We start from the raw sequence: 14905 nt of genomic DNA, 5'->3' as shown, positions 1-14905 counted from the left end.
TATGCCTTCTGTCCTTCCTCTCTGGTGGTTGCCAAGTACTATTTCAGGGCAACCAAGGGCCCTCTCGTTTGGCTGAGTCATACATTATCTTGCCATTAACTCCTCACTGTTGCCCAAGAACTAGCTCTGCTCCGAGACAGCAGGGAAAAGCAGGGAAAGAAAAAGGCGTTCTTCAAACTTTCATAGGCTTGTCCAAAGAGGAGCAGGTCGCTGACAGCACCGAGAAGGGACCTGGAGGTGACAGGCTGGCAGCGCGGTGCGGGCCCCCCGCGCGGCCGGGGATGCGCCCACGTCGCGGCGGCGCGGCACGGCACTGCGCCTGCAGCACGGAGCGGGGCCGCTAACGCCTCGCACACGGCATTTCCACACGCGTTCTGCGGCCAAGAGGCGGAGATCGAACAAAGGAGAGCGAGCGCTGCCGGGCGAGCGCCGCTGCCCGCCCTCCCCGGCGGCGGGGTGCGCCCCGCGGCCTCTGCCGGCCCCGCGGCCTCCCTCTCGGCCAGGAGCCGCCGCCGCCTCCCCGCCGAGGCAGCGGGGAGGCCCCGCAAGGTCACGCCGCCGGCCGGCGGAGCTGGCCCCGGCAGGCTACAGCGAGCCCTCCCTGCCCGCGGAGGGTCCGGGGCGGGGGAAGGCCGCCCCTGCCGCCGCAGCCCTCGGTTTCCGCTCCGCGACATGGCTCTCCGGGGCGGCCACGGCCCCGCCGCCGTCACCGTCTCGCCGGGCCTGGAGGTAGGCCCGGTCGCAGGGGCCGAGGAGAGCCCCCGGTCCGGCCCGGCCCTGCCGCCGCCCCGCACCCTCCCGCCCTTCGCGGGGACGGCGCCCGATCGGGAGCCCCCCGGGCCGCGGCCACTTACTGAGCTCGTCCTGGGCAGCCGCGGCGGCCGCAGCCATGTTGCCAGCTGGGGAGGGAGAGGAGGCAGCGAGAGACGCGCCGCAGCCGCCCGGCCCCAGCCGTTCCCCGCCTCCCGCCCCTCTCCTCCTCCGCCGGCGGCTCCACACAGGCACAGGGCCGGCCGGCTCCCCGCTCCTCCTCCCTCTTCCTCCTCTCCTTCTTCTTTCGCCCCCTCCTCCCCGCAGCTCTCCCCGAGGCCAACCGCCGCGAGAAACTGCGGAGCCCGGCAAGGCCCGCCCTCCCGTCACCGCCGTCTTATATTTAGAAAGAGCCACCCACGCCGCCGCCCGCCCCCGCCGCACACAGGCACCGGCCCGCCCGCCCGCGGCTCCCGGAGGGTCCCCAGGTGCGGGGCGGAGGGGGGGCAACACACTGACCCGTGTCCGCGCTGACCTCCATAGCGGCGGCGGCGCGGGCCGCGCTCACGGCGGGGGCAGACGAGGGAAGCGGCGCGCGGAGCCGCGGGCGGCGCGACTGCGCCCTCTACCGGCCGCCGGTGCCGCCAGCGGCCCGCGGGCTGCGAGCCCCGGCACGGCACGGCACGGCACGGCACGGCACGGCACGGCACGGCACGGCACGGCACGGCCCCGCCCGCAGCCCCGGCCGCTCCTCGCCTGCCAGCCCGGGCTGCGGCGGCCTCGGGCTCAGCACTCGATGCCCGTGGGCAGCAGCCGGCCCCGCCGCTGCCTCCCCCGAGCGCCTGCCCTCCCCTGCTGCCCCGGCTGTGGGTCAGCATGCGCGACACGTATTTAGGAATGACCTTTTTTCTCTTTTTTTACAGTTCAGTACTATTGCTGCTGAGCTACTGTATTCTAAAATCATTCACTAAAGGGAGAAAGTTGCATTGTAAAATACTGGTTTGGGGTTGCTAAGACTGTGAGAGAAAGGCGTGACCACCACACAGCCTCCCGAGCTCAGGAGTGCCACATGCCAGGTCCGTAAGGAGCATGTGGGCAAGAGGTCAAGTCAAAGCAAGGCATCCCCGGAGCACAACTGGCAGCAGGCAGCGCGACGCCTGCTTGCCAGCTTTTGTAATGCTGCCTGCAGATGGCATGGGGGCAGCTGGTGACCTCCCCCTGCAGCTTCAGGGCCAGCCCTTCTTGGCAGAAGTGAGCCCCAGGTAACACAGTACCATAGAACTAGCTTCCTTCTCAACTTAAAAAATAATCGTAAAAAAAGGTGGGTGGGCGGGTGTCATAAAACTGTGGGCAATTTTTGCTGTATTTGTTAAGCTCAAGATTTGTGGAGTTGACCGTTAGCCTCTGATGCTGACAGGCTGGACACTAACAAGTTGCAAAGAGGTAGAATTTTTCTGAGGAAGCAGCAGATCTGGGACTCACCCATCTGTCAAGGAAACGGTAAACACTTAATAATGCAAAAAGGAGACACACAGAGGAGGCCCTGAAGTATGACCTGCATACTCACTTTCAGCAGGAGAACAGCATGTGTTCTCTGATGAGCTGGGCATTTTTGTGGCACCTGCTTCCAGCATCAAGCATAAATCTGATTTTCCTGGGAAAGCTCCAAGATCAAGGCAACGTTCCTCCTGGTTACACCAAGGCAGAGGTGTAGCCCTCCTTTCCAAACCAAGCCCTTGGGTAGAACAGACCTAAAGGCAGCAGCCGTAGGGCCTCATCTGAGGATTTCAATGCTCTGCCCTTTGCCACCGCTGCCCAGGGCATGTGTACGGATATCCCTTGGCCAGTTGTGGATCCCCTGGGCAGCTGTACATCCCCTGGGCAGGTGTACATCCCTTGGCCAGTCGTGCATCCCTTGGCCAGCTGTGCATCCCTTGGCCAGCTGTGCATCCCTGGGCAGCTGTGCATCCCTGGGCAGCTGTGCATCCACTGGGCAGCTCTGCATCCCTTGGGCAGTCGTGCATGCCCTGGGCAGCTATGCATCATCTGGGCAGCTTTGCATGCCCTGGGCAGCTGTGCATCCCTTGGCCAGCTGTGCATCCCCTGGGCAGCTGTACAACCCCTGGGCAGCTGTGCATCCCCTGGGCAGCTCTGCATCCCTTGGGCAGTCGTGCATGCCCTGGGCAGCTATGCATCATCTGGGCAGCTTTGCATGCCCTGGGCAGCTGTGCATCCCTTGGCCAGTCGTGCATCCCCTGGGCAGCTGTGCATCCCTTGGGCAGCTGTGCATCCCTTGAGCAGCTGTGCATGCCCTTGGCCAGTTGTGCATGCCCTGGGCAGCTGTGCATCCCTTGAGAAGCTGTGCATCCCCTGAGCAGCTGTGCATCCCTTGGCCAGCTGTGCATCCCCTGGGCAGCTGTACATCCCTGGGCAGCTGTGCATCCCTGGGCAGCTCTGCATCCCCTGGGCAGCTCTGCATCCCTTGGGCAGTCGTGCATGCCCTGGGCAGCTATGCATCATCTGGGCAGCTTTGCATGCCCTGGGCAGCTGTGCATCCCTTGGCCAGCTGTGCATCACCTGGGCAGCTGTACATCCCTTGGCCAGTCGTGCATCCCCTGGGCAGCTGTGCATCCCTTGGGCAGCTGTGCATCCCTTGAGCAGCTGTGCATGCCCTGGGCCAGTTGTGCATGCCCTGGGCAGCTGTACATCCCCTGGGCAGCTGTGCATCCCCTGAGCGGCTGTGCATCCCATGGCCAGCTGTGCATCCCCTGGCCAGCTGTACATCCCTTGGCCAGTTGTGAATCCCCTGGGCAGCTATGCATCCCTTGGCCAGTCGTGCATCCTTTGGCCAGCTATACATCCCCTGGGCAGCTGTGCATCCCCTGGGCAGCTGTACATCCCTTGGCCAGTTGTGCATGCCCTGGGCAGCTGTGCATCCCTTGGCCAGTCATGCATCCCCTGGGCGGCTGTGCATCCCTTGGCCAGCTGTGCATCCCCTGGGCGGCTGTGCATCCCTTGGCCAGCTGTGCATCCCCTGGGCAGCTGTGCATCCCTTGGCCAGTCGTACATCCCCTGGGCAGCTGTGCATCCCTTTGGCCAATCGTGCATCCCTTGAGCAGCTGTGCATCCCTTGAGCAGCTGTGTATCCCCTGGGCAGCTGTACATCCCTTGGCCAGCCGTGCATCCCCTGGGCAGCTGTACATCCCTGGGCAGCTGTGTATCCCCTGGGCAGCCGTACATCCCCTGGGCAGCTGTGCATCCCTTGGCCAGCTGTGCATGCCCTGGGGAGCTCTGCATCCCCTGGGAAGCTGTGCATCCCTTGGCCAGCTGTGCATCCCTTGGCCAGCTGTACAGCCCTTGGCCAGCTGTGCATCCCTTGTCCATTCGTGCATCCCCTCGGCAGCTGTGCATCTCCTGGGCAGCTGTGCATCTTCTGAGCAGCTGTGCAAGCAGCTGTGCATCCCTTGGGCAGTTGTGCGTCTCCTGGGCAGGTGTGCATCCCCTGGGCAGCTGTGCATCCCTTGGCCAGCTGTGCATCCCCTGGGCAGCTGTACATCCCTTGAGCAGCTGTGCATCCCCTGGGCAGCTGTACATCCCTTGGCTACCTGTGCATCCCCTGGGCAGCTGTACATCCGTTGTCCAGCTGTGCATCCCCCGGGCAGCTGTGCATTCCTTAGCCGGTTGTGCATCCCCTTGGCAGCTGTACATGCCTTGGCCAGTTGTGCATCCCTTGGCCAGTTGTGCATCCCCTGGGCAGTTTTGCATCCCTTTGGCCAATCGTGCATCCCTTGGAAGGCTGTGCATCCCCTGGCCAGCTGTGCATGCCCTGGGCCAGCTGTGCATCCCTATAGGCAGCTGTACATCCCCTGGAAGGCTGTGCATCCCTTGGCCAGCCGTACAGTCCTTGGCCAGCTGTGCATTCCCTGAGCAGCTGTGCATCCCTTGGCCATTCGTGCATCCCCTCGGCAGCTGTGCATGCCCTGGGCAGCTGTGCATCCCTTGGGCAGTTGTGCGTCTCCTGGGCAGGTGTGCATCCCCTGGGCAGCTGTGCATCCCTTGGCCACCTGTGCATTCCAATGGCAGCTCTGCATCCCCTCGGCAGTTCTGCATCCCTTGGCTAGTTGTGCATCCCTTGGCCAGTTGTGCATCTCCTGGGCCAGCTGTGCATCCCTTGGCCAGTTGTGCATCCCTTGGCCAGTTGTGCATCTCCTGGGCAGGTGTGCATCCCCTGGGCAACTGTACATCCCTTGGCCAGTCGTGCATGCCCTGGGCAGATGTGCATCCCCCGGGAAGCTGTGCATGCCCTGGCCAGCTGTGCATCCCCTGGGCGGCTGTGCATCCCTTGGACAGCTGTGCATGCCCTGGCCAGCCGTGCATCCCCTGGGAAGCTGTGCATCCGCTGGGCAGCTGTGCATGCCCTGGGTGGCTATGCATCCCTTTGGCCAGTCATGCATCCCTTGGCCAGCTGTGCATCCCCTGGCCAGCTGTGCATGCCCTGGGCCAGCTGTGCATCCCTATAGGCAGCTGTACATCCCCTGGAAGGCTGTGCATCCCTTGGCCAGCCGTACAGCCCTTGGCCAGCTGTGCATCCCCTGTTCAGCTGTGCATCCCTTGTCCATTCGTGCATCCCCTCGGCAGCTGTGCATCTCCTAGGCAGCTGTGCATCTTCTGAGCAGCTGTGCAAGCAGCTGTGCATCCCTTGGGCAGTTGTGCGTCTCCTGGGCAGGTGTGCATCCCTTGGCCACCTGTGCATTCCAACGGCAGCTCTGCATCCCTTGGCTAGTTGTGCATCCCTTGGCCAGTTGTGCATCTCCTGGGCAGCTGTGCATCCCTTGGCCAGTTGTGCATCCCTTGGCCAGTTGTGCATCTCCTGTGTAGCTGTGCATCCCCTTGGCCAGTTGTGCATCCCTTGGCCAGTTGTGCATCCCTTGGCCAGTTGTGCATCTCCTGGGCAGGTGTGCATCCCCTGGGCAACTGTACATCCCTTGGCCAGTCGTGCATGCCCTGGGCAGATGTGCATCCCCCGGGAAGCTGTGCATCCCTGGCCAGCTGTGCATCCCCTGGGCGGCTGTGCATGCCCTGGGCGGCTGTGCATGCCCTGGGCAGCTGTGCATCCCCTGGGCAGCTGTGCATGCCCTGGGCGGCTGTGCATCCCTTTGGCCAATCGTGCATCCCTTGGCCAGCTGTGCATCCCCTGGGCAGCTCTGCATGCCCTGGGCCAGCTGTGCATCCCTATAGGCAGCTGTACAACCCCTGGAAGGCTGTGCATCCCTTGGCTAGCCGTACAGCCCTTGGCCAGCTGTGCATCCCCTGGGCAGCTGTGCATCCCTTGGCCAGCTGTGCATCCCCCGGGCCCCTGTACACCCCCTGGGCAGCTGTACAGCATCCGGGGCCCTTGTACACCCCCCGGCAGCAGCAGCAGGGGCGCTTGCTAGCGTGGCTGTTGCGGCGCGGGTGATGCGTGTATGCCCTTCTGGGGCTGCCGGTGGAGCCCGCCGATCCAACACCGCACAAAGCAGAGCGAAGCCCGCCGAGCCCTGCCAGGCGGAGCTGAGCGGAAGGGCGAGCCCCGGGGGCGCTTCCGAAGGTCCTTCCTTGGAAGGAAGAACAAGCCGGGCAGGCTGGAAGAAACCAGGCACAAGATCGGTGTGTCAAGCCCGGGCTCTACCGCCACCGCAGCCTTCTCTCGCGCTGCGGGCCGCGCTCTATCGCTACCGCTTTGTGCCGCGCGGCCGCTAGAGGGCCCCAGCGGCGCGCGCTGAGGCCGCCCCCCGCCCGCCGGCCTCGCCCCCTCCCGCCGCGCGCAGGCGCCTTCGCACGGGGCGGGCCGCGGGGCGGGGCGGAGGGGGGAGGGCGGCTGCGATCGTCAGCGCGATGGCGGCCGGCGGCGGCGCGGGGCCGGGGCGGCGCTGGCTGCTGAGCCTGTGGCTGTGCGCGGCCGTGCTGCCGCGGGCGGCGCGGGGCCTGACGGAGGGGCTGTACTGCGGGCGGCGCGTCTGCTACGAGGTGCTGGGCGTCAGCCGGCAGGCCAGCAAGGTGGAGATCGCCCGCGCCTACCGGCAGCTGGCCCGCAAGTACCACCCCGACCGCTACCGCGGAGAAGCGGCGGCGCCGGGCGGCGGCGGCCCGCAGGCGGCGCACGAGAAGTTCCTCCTCATCGCCACCGCCTACGAGACCCTCAAGGTGAGAGCGGGACCGCCGCCGCGGCCGGAGCCGCTCCGGTAAGAGACAGCGCCGTGGCGGGGGGCGGCGGCGGGCCGGGGGGCGCGGCGGGCGGGCGGGCGGGGCCCCTGACCCCGGCCGCGCGTCTGCCCGCGCCGCCGTTTCCCCCGGCGGTCCCGTTTCGGGGACGGAGGCGGCGCCCAGGCGGGTAGGTGCGGGGCGGGGGCCAGCGCCGGCCCGGGTGCTGCCCGCCCCTCTGCCGGTGCTGGAACCGCCCGTCTCGGCGTGCGGGCTGCGGGGCGACAGGCGGCGAGAGCGAAGCGGCCGTGTGCCGCGAGGAGAAGAGCCGTGGCTGGGAACGTGCGCTGGAAGGCCCGTGGTCCCCTCCGAGTTCTGCTCGACGGCTGCGGCTCGTCTGCTGCGTCCGGAGCGCGGCGAGGGAGGTCCAGCGCGGGGACCCTGCCCGGCCGGCGCCCGGCCGGCGGTGGCTGCCCCCGGTAGGACCGTCGGAGCCCCTCGGGTTGACACCTCCGTGTCTCTGCAGCTTCGGTTTGGCGTTCCTTTGTCAGCACTTCGCCGGCTTGCCTCCCTCCAGCAGTCAGGGAGGGGAAAAAACCAACCTTCTTCAAGAACCAGTCCAAGACCGCAGGGAGGAAGGATGCAGTTTTCCTGAAAATCCCTTTGTAGCTAGAATTTGTTCTTCTGAAAGTGCCTTTGCATTTAAAACGAGCCAGTTTGGCTTTATCTTTGAGGCGTACCATTAAACATAAAAGTGACAGTAGCGCATGGGATCTATAAAGGAGGCTTATTGGGCCAGATGTGTGGCTTGGCAAAGGTGGAACTCGGGAACTCGGCAGAAAGAAACCTGTAAGTGCGTTAAGGCTACAAGGGAGAAAAAAGGGAACTTTTTTGTGGGTAGGAAAGGAATGCAGTTGAGGCTGACAAAATTCGATTTCTCATCTCTTAATTACATGGGTGAAAATGAGAAAAACTCCAAGGAGCTGAGGACAATGAGATTTTGAAACAGCCTTCCATTGGATAGATTCCACAGCCCTGTAAGCTAATTCTAAAACATTTGTAAAACAATCTCTTAATAGGTTCTTCATCAGAAAACCTTATTTATTCTCTGGTCCATGTGGATTCACATTCTGAAGTTAAAAATACGTAGATTTTAGCTGCCTGTCTTTATTTCAGTATTAAAGATCTTTGTGCAGTGTGTGCATGCATATGACCCCATATGGCAGATACATGTGAGAACAAACTAATTGAGAATATGAGAAAAGGACCAAAGATTTTTCTCTGTACTTCATACTCGTTTGGGCTATTGCCAATTTTATAGCAGAATGGCCATTAATAAGATGTAAAACACAGCTATAACAAGAGTAAGTGAAAGCAGGAATCTGAACCTGTGCATATTTTTCATCTCATCCTGCAGGATGAAGAAACACGTAAAGATTATGACTACATGTTGGATCATCCAGAAGAGTATTACAGGCATTATTACCACTACTACAGCAGGAGATTGGCACCTAAAGTGGATGTCAGAATAGTGATTCTTGTTATGGTGTGTGCCATCTCCGTGTTTCAGGTAAAATTTCATGTTTACGTGACACTGCTTAATGAGTTTCTGCATGGAAGGGGAAGTATCTGCAGCTCTCATGATGTGCCAGGTATTAAACAGTGGCCATGAGGAGGCCCCTTCCCATCTGCTTTGGTAAACTTCTGTGTGGTCTCCATAACAAATCTGAAGTCAGGATAGACTGGGCAAGATTTTTGACTGTCCTTGGTACCTTGGACAAAAGTAGAGATTAGTTTCTTTTAACAGTAGGATATTTCATGGAGACCAGTGCAGCTTTTCTGAAGAAGTTACAGTTCTTCATGGCAGGCTCAGAATAGCCTGTTCCTGAGCGCTAGCAGGACTAGCGCTCCCAATAAGCATGTGTCCGTTTGTCAAGCTGGATAAGTACTTTTTTAAAAAGAGATCAATTACATACTACATTCAAGACTCAATTCAGATGATAGGACTGAATATCAGGAGTTTACTAATGTGTGAATCTTACATTGCAGTGTATTTTGAACACCACAGTGAAGTCAGGAGAGAAGCGAATTGGGTTTAGCGAAGTTTGCTCTGAAGGTGGTAGATCCAAGGTCAAGAAAACAGCCTGCGTTTTGGATGAGAAAACTTGTGCTATTGCTGACAAATACTTAAGTGAAAGAAGATGCGTAACTCTTTTCTTTAGGATTCATTAGCTTACTTGTTCAAAATGTCATCAAAAGTACTCCAAAAATTTAAGACATGTAGATACAACTTATTCTGTAGTACAGGTAGCTCACTTTTTAGTGGGATATCTGAAGTTAAAACAAAAACGTGTTGATCAGAATGTCAGAGCTTGGAAGATTAAATTCCAGTGGCATATGCAGCCAAATACTTGATTTCTCTTCTGACTTGCATCCAGTGGCAGAGTTTCATTTCACCTCTTATTTCTTGTTTTGGCTGTAAGTGGAGGTGATCGCTTTTCTGCAGTCCAGTTGCCAGATGTTTGCAAATTCAGTATAGATGCCTGTATAAACTGATCTGCCTCTCTTGCTTTCTGTTTTTTCTGCTTTTTGGCCTTTGTTATGGTTGTATAATGTGTATATGCCTGCCCTTTGTCTTGGTGAACAGTGTGAAATACTGCTTTTTTAAAGAAGTTGTCCCATTAAGACACATTCATCCCAGGCACTGTATTTCTGGTTGGTTTGGGGGTTTTTTCCCCCTTGAAATTGAGAGGGTAGCTGGAGATTAGAGAGGGATGTTGAGAATCTTGTAAAGTGAATCCTGTCAGACTAATGAGATGTCATATTCTTAAGTGATGTTTAATTAATGTTTTAAACAAGTAAAAATTTTATACTGAAATGTTCACACACCAGCTACTTTATTTATAAATCCAAGGGGGCTTCTGAGAATGGGCAGCACCAGCCTAGCATTAACCTTCAGGAGATTACCATCTTCTTGTGAGCAAAACTGGTCTGAACAGTGTCTGCTTGTCCTTCTTTGTCACTGTATATTGCTGTGAGATATATATCTATATATCTGTTTTCCAGGTGCCTTACGAACTGTGGAGGAATAATTATAGCTTCTGCAATACTGCGGAAGTACTCTTACCTTCAGGTTTTACTCTTGCTGTAATGTGATTTTGGTTAGAGTTGTATAGCAGCATTTTCTTTTTTCCTGGCAAATCTCCAAGTAGGATTGTGTCTGTATAAAAACATGTTTTCTACTTTTACTCTTTAATTACAGTTCTTCAGCTGGTGGAGTAGTTACAACGAAGCTATCAACTACCTAGCTACAGTGCCAAAATACCGTATACAAGCTACTGAGATTGCCAGGCAACAAGGTTTACTCAACAAGACTAAAGAAAAAGGCAAGAACAGGCGCTCTAAAGAAGAAATTCGCGAAGAGGAGGAAGAAATCATCAAAGACATTATTAAAAATAAAATAGATATAAAAGGCGGTTATCAGAAGCCCAAGATACATGATATCCTTCTATTTCAGATCCTTCTTGCTCCTTTTTACTTGGGCAAATACTTAGTTTGGAACTGTTGGTGGATTTATTGTTTCTCTATTAAAGGGCAAGAATATGGTGTGGAAGAGAAGCTGTATATCATACGAAAGTACATGAAAATGTCTCCTTCTCAGTTTGACAGCCTAGAAGATCATCAAAAAGAGACCTTTCTTGAACGGCGACTGTGGATACGAGAAAAGTATGAGGTGGGTAGCTCTGGTGGAACAAGCTAATGTTTGTTATCCAGCACTTCCAGAGTAAAAATAGCTGTTTTGTGATACAGGGCTATGTGAAGCAATGCTCCAGTTTTAGCTGTTGCTTTCTAAATTGGAAACTGTTAAACAACCACTTGATGTGTTTTCTTTGACTTATTCTCATGGTCTGGTAGACAACAGCTCCTGACCATGCCCATGGATGTAGGAAGAGATTTGCTTGGTCAGGGGACATCCATCTATGCATACATGATTTAGCTGAATCTGATGAAAGGCTTTCTTATAACAGTGTGGTACATGGCAAAGTTATTACAGTAGGTTGAAGACTGTTCTCCAAACAGTAAGAATTTGTAATGAGAATTACCTGGATCATCTGAAACTCCTATTTCATCAGTCTTCTAAACCATGAATTCCTAGGTTGTGGTTTTTAAACTGTCCCTTGACAGTTCTTTGGCCTTCAGTGAGCCAGGGACTGTTGTTGCTGTGCCGTGAGCCCATTCAAGTAAAGATGGCATATGAAATACCACTGGGCACAGCTGCGAACTCTTGCCACGGACAGCCCCTTGCTAAATAGTCAATGAGTGGGTTTTTTTAAGCTTCTGTGAGAGCAGTGAAAGAACATCAGCCACAGCACAGAATTTGGAGTCCACAAAGACTGGGGATGCTGAGGGGTGGCAGATGGACAAAACACTTTGATTGTTCCATAGAAGCTCATCTGTGGCCCATCTGGGTGGGAGGTTTCTACAAGAGAAACTGACAGTATGAACTTGGCCTGCTTAAGGGGAAGAGGAGACATTGCTGCTGCTCTGCATATGCTGTAAAAAGAAATGGAATGGTGGCAGGACTGCCTTTGCTGCTGGCAGACCACTGAAGATAGGAGAATGCTGCTTTAAAAGTAGGCAGGGGTGGATTAATCTAGAAGCTTGTAAAGGAATATAGTAAAATTCATGCTAATGTGAGGAAAGGGGTAGCCAACAGGTACATACACATGTTAAATTATGATGGGTTTGCTAGAAAAGAGTCTGGAAGTCCAAAGATGGAGTAATGTTACTAGTCAAAGCAGGTGTTATATGGAAAAAGTAGGATAGAGTGAATTTCTTTTTTTTGTAGAGAAAAAATGACATGATTTGGATTCCTTACTGTTTCTAACTACTGATGTTTTGGTCACTGAATATGAAGGAGCTGTGTTTGCCAGAAGTGAAGTCTGTTTAGCCCAAACGCATCTCCTGGGGTGGTCAGCAGTTGATTTTTAGTGAAGAATACATGAAATTTGCACCTATATAGCAATATTTATCCAGTATAATTCGCGGCTTTGGGACATCCTGAAAAGGAAGTGGTATCTTTGTAGGTAATTGCTTTAGTGAGTTTTCCTTTAATAAACTTACCTAGTCACTCCTTGAATGCATTAAAACTTCCATTGTCTGCTGTGCCATCTGGTCATGAGTTCAACAATACATGTAGAAGATAGGTTGGGGGTTTTTGAAGCCACCCAGACACCTGTGTGTTCTTGCATTATTGGAGGTGGGGAATAATTATACTTTATTCTCTTTCCTTGTGCTGCCTGTGCTCCTGTGTACCACTTCCATATCCTTACTTGAAACTTAACTATGTGTTTTCTAAGCTGAAAAATATGTTTAGGTGTTTCTCCCCAAAAGCTTCTTGTTCTTTGATCATTAGAGGTGCCTATTTGCATGTTAATTAGTTTTCTAATGTCCTTTTGGCATGGGAAGGACCAAGAATTCAATACACATGTACATCATGAAGCTCCACAATATTCTGCCACCCCCCACCCTACCCTGTTACCTTCCTAATGACTCCTAAAACCTGTATGATCACTGAACATTGAGCGGTGTATTTATAAAGCCATCTATAGTATTTTTAAAATCTTGTTCATGCTTAGCAGAACCTTAGATTTAATTCCCTTCTTGGAAGAAGTCAGATGATGCTGAGATGACTTAAACCTGTACGGTGTTGAGATTTACACTGGCTGTATTATGTAAACTGCCTTCCAGACTAAAACTGCAGATACAGTTGCTTTTTTTAGATATTTAACTCTGCTGATAATTGTAGATTTCATTAAGACAACACCATTTCTTGACAGAATGTAGTTACTTGTCATTTGGTGCCCTGAATAACTAATGTAGAGATACTTAGTTGAGAAACTTAATTAGGAATAAAAAGTTCTGTAGCAGTATTTTGTCTAGGTGATGACTTTGAAAGAGGAAAACAACTTAAGTGAGGAGCTGAACAACTGCATTGAACAGTATGTGTGCGGGGAAGGTATTCTGAGCATTAGCGGTTCTTTACTGTAAATCTTACTTTGTTGAATGCATGAGCGTCTAGTTCTTCTAGCAGAAAAAGTTGTGGAGCTTGCAGCAACATCTTACAAAGAGATAATTCTGCTTTCAGCAGAATGCAGAGCATCTCGACCACAGCCAGTAGGCTCCTCCGTTGAAGATACTCCTACGCTTTGTTGGCCAAGGTCTGCTTCTATGTTGCAGTTCAGTCTTGTGTAAAAACAATAAGCTGGTGAATGGTTGAACTATGAATGCTTCATGTCCCCCTTGAGGTTCACTTAACTGTTTCTTCAGCCTTATTAAAAACTTTCATCTGTCTGTCAGATCTATAAACGAGAACAAGAGGAGGAGTTAAAGAAGAAGATGGCCATGGATCCCCGATGGAAGAGGTATCGGCGGTGGATGAAGAATGAAGGACCTGGAAGACTGACTTTTATTGATGATTGAAAGTTGCTGAACAAAGTGTGTGCTGATATTGAAAGTGATTTGCAAAACTTTTCACTACATCATTCAGAGTTTTGTCTGCTGTGGCTCAGCAGTGATCTAAAACTCAGGAATTATTAAATCAGGCCAAAAAATAATACAGGTTTACCATTTTTATAAATCAGACCTATTAAACAGGCTCAGCTAAATGTACATATGCCACTTACTTGGGGATCTCGGTGTGGAATTCATTATTCCAAACAATTATTTTCTCTACATATTTCATATTCATGATCAGTGGAACTGTAACTTTAGTCTTTCTGAAAATATTTCTAGATCAGTCCTTGAATGTCCCGGTTCTCCCTTTTAAACTGAAGCGTTCCTGCACACGGACACTTGAGCAAGGGCCATTTTCTGTTTTCCCCTCTCTCTTCCTCCCTACTTTTCAATCTAATGTCTAAGATGCCAAAATGTTTTTTGATGTAGACAATATGGGGATTATACCAGACTTCTTTTGCTATTTCTGCTGCGGTTGGAAATTAATTTTATTTTTTGTGGGAATAAATGATGCATGGTTGATCATCATTGTGATGCAAATAAGCCTTAATTCTTTGTTTTACAGAGTAATTAATGAAGTAGTATGTGTAGATCTTTTGCGTTTGGGTTTTCATCTTGTGTGTTGGATTGTACCTGCTTGTTCAGAACAAGTATACCAGTGAGTATTAATCTACTAAATGTGACATTTCTTTCACCAAAGTATTGGTAAAAGGGAAAATGACCCTTTTGTTAAAAAGGGCAATTTTGATGCCTTATGTAAATAAAAAGTTTATATAATATACACACTGAATTTATTTTAACTTCTAAATCTAAAGTATTCTTTGTGTTTATCTCTTCTGATCAGACCTCAGAGTACTTGGAATAAATAATGCACAACACCATGATGTGGTTTCCTCTGTAACTCAGCCCAGGTCAGAGTTTCCATGATTTTCTGGTAAAAGGGATTCTGTTACCGTATTTTTATTCAGGAATTCTACTGGGGAGGTGACAGGTGGGGAGTGTAGCCAGTTTGGGCTGCTTTGTCATTTATCACATCTGTAAAAACAAGTTCCTCAAAAGTGTTTCTACTGAAAATGGTACCAGGTTAGCTTGGCTCCTGTTGAGATCATTCTGGGAGAAAAGCTCTTGAACTTACTATTCCTGCCAAAGCCGGTAATAACGAAAATAATCTAAAACTCCTATTTCATCAGTCTTCTAAACCATGAATTCCTAGGTTGTGGTTTTTAAACTGTCCCTTGACAGTTCTTTGGCCTTCAGTGAGCCAGGGACTGTTGTTGCTGTGCCGTGAGCCCATTCAAGTAAAGATGGCATATGAAATACCACTGGGCACAGCTGCGAACTCTTGCCACGGACAGCCCCTTGCTAAATAGTCAATGAGTGGGTTTTTTTAAGCTTCTGTGAGAGCAGTGAAAGAACATCAGCCACAGCACAGAATTTGGAGTCCACAAAGACTGGGGAT

At 52.8% G+C, this 14905-nt stretch overlaps 2 protein-coding genes across 5 annotated transcripts in view; one reads left to right on the top strand and one right to left on the bottom strand.

The window, feature by feature from the left end:
- The window catches only part of ECPAS (Ecm29 proteasome adaptor and scaffold), a 71280-nt gene extending 69918 nt beyond the window's left edge, over positions 1-1362 (bottom strand). The window contains exon 1 of one of the 2 annotated variants that reach the window (XM_055790193.1): positions 1270-1362. In XM_055790193.1, coding sequence (XP_055646168.1) covers positions 1270-1291 — 22 coding nt within the window. In that variant the 5' untranslated portion in view covers positions 1292-1362. Of the gene's footprint in view, positions 1-854; positions 1030-1269 lie in introns of those variants that run through there. The other variant, XM_055790192.1, reaches the window with a different exon arrangement.
- A 5231-nt stretch (positions 1363-6593) lies between these two features.
- On the top strand, positions 6594-14327 carry DNAJC25 (DnaJ heat shock protein family (Hsp40) member C25). 3 transcript variants are annotated; one of them, XM_055791099.1, is made up of 4 exons: positions 6594-6933; positions 8348-8500; positions 10592-10663; positions 13291-14327. In XM_055791099.1, the coding sequence occupies exons 1-4, from the start codon at positions 6625-6627 to the stop codon at positions 13411-13413; spliced, it is 657 nt and encodes a 218-aa protein (XP_055647074.1). In that variant the 5' UTR covers positions 6594-6624; the 3' UTR covers positions 13414-14327. The 3 variants fall into 3 exon arrangements, with proteins under 3 accessions (XP_055647074.1, XP_055647073.1, XP_055647072.1); XM_055791098.1 differs by lacking the exon at positions 13291-14327 and adding an exon at positions 11780-12070 and having other exon boundaries at positions 6597-6933; positions 10193-10663; XM_055791097.1 differs by having other exon boundaries at positions 6600-6933; positions 10193-10663.
- Positions 14328-14905: the final 578 nt, after the last annotated feature.

The sequence above is a fragment of the Falco peregrinus genome, chromosome Z (genome assembly GCF_023634155.1).
Source record: "Falco peregrinus isolate bFalPer1 chromosome Z, bFalPer1.pri, whole genome shotgun sequence".
In the NCBI taxonomy this organism is placed as follows: Eukaryota; Metazoa; Chordata; class Aves; order Falconiformes; family Falconidae; genus Falco; species Falco peregrinus.
Note: the sequence above shows the minus strand (reverse complement) of the source record. Positions and strands in the feature narration are given on the sequence as shown.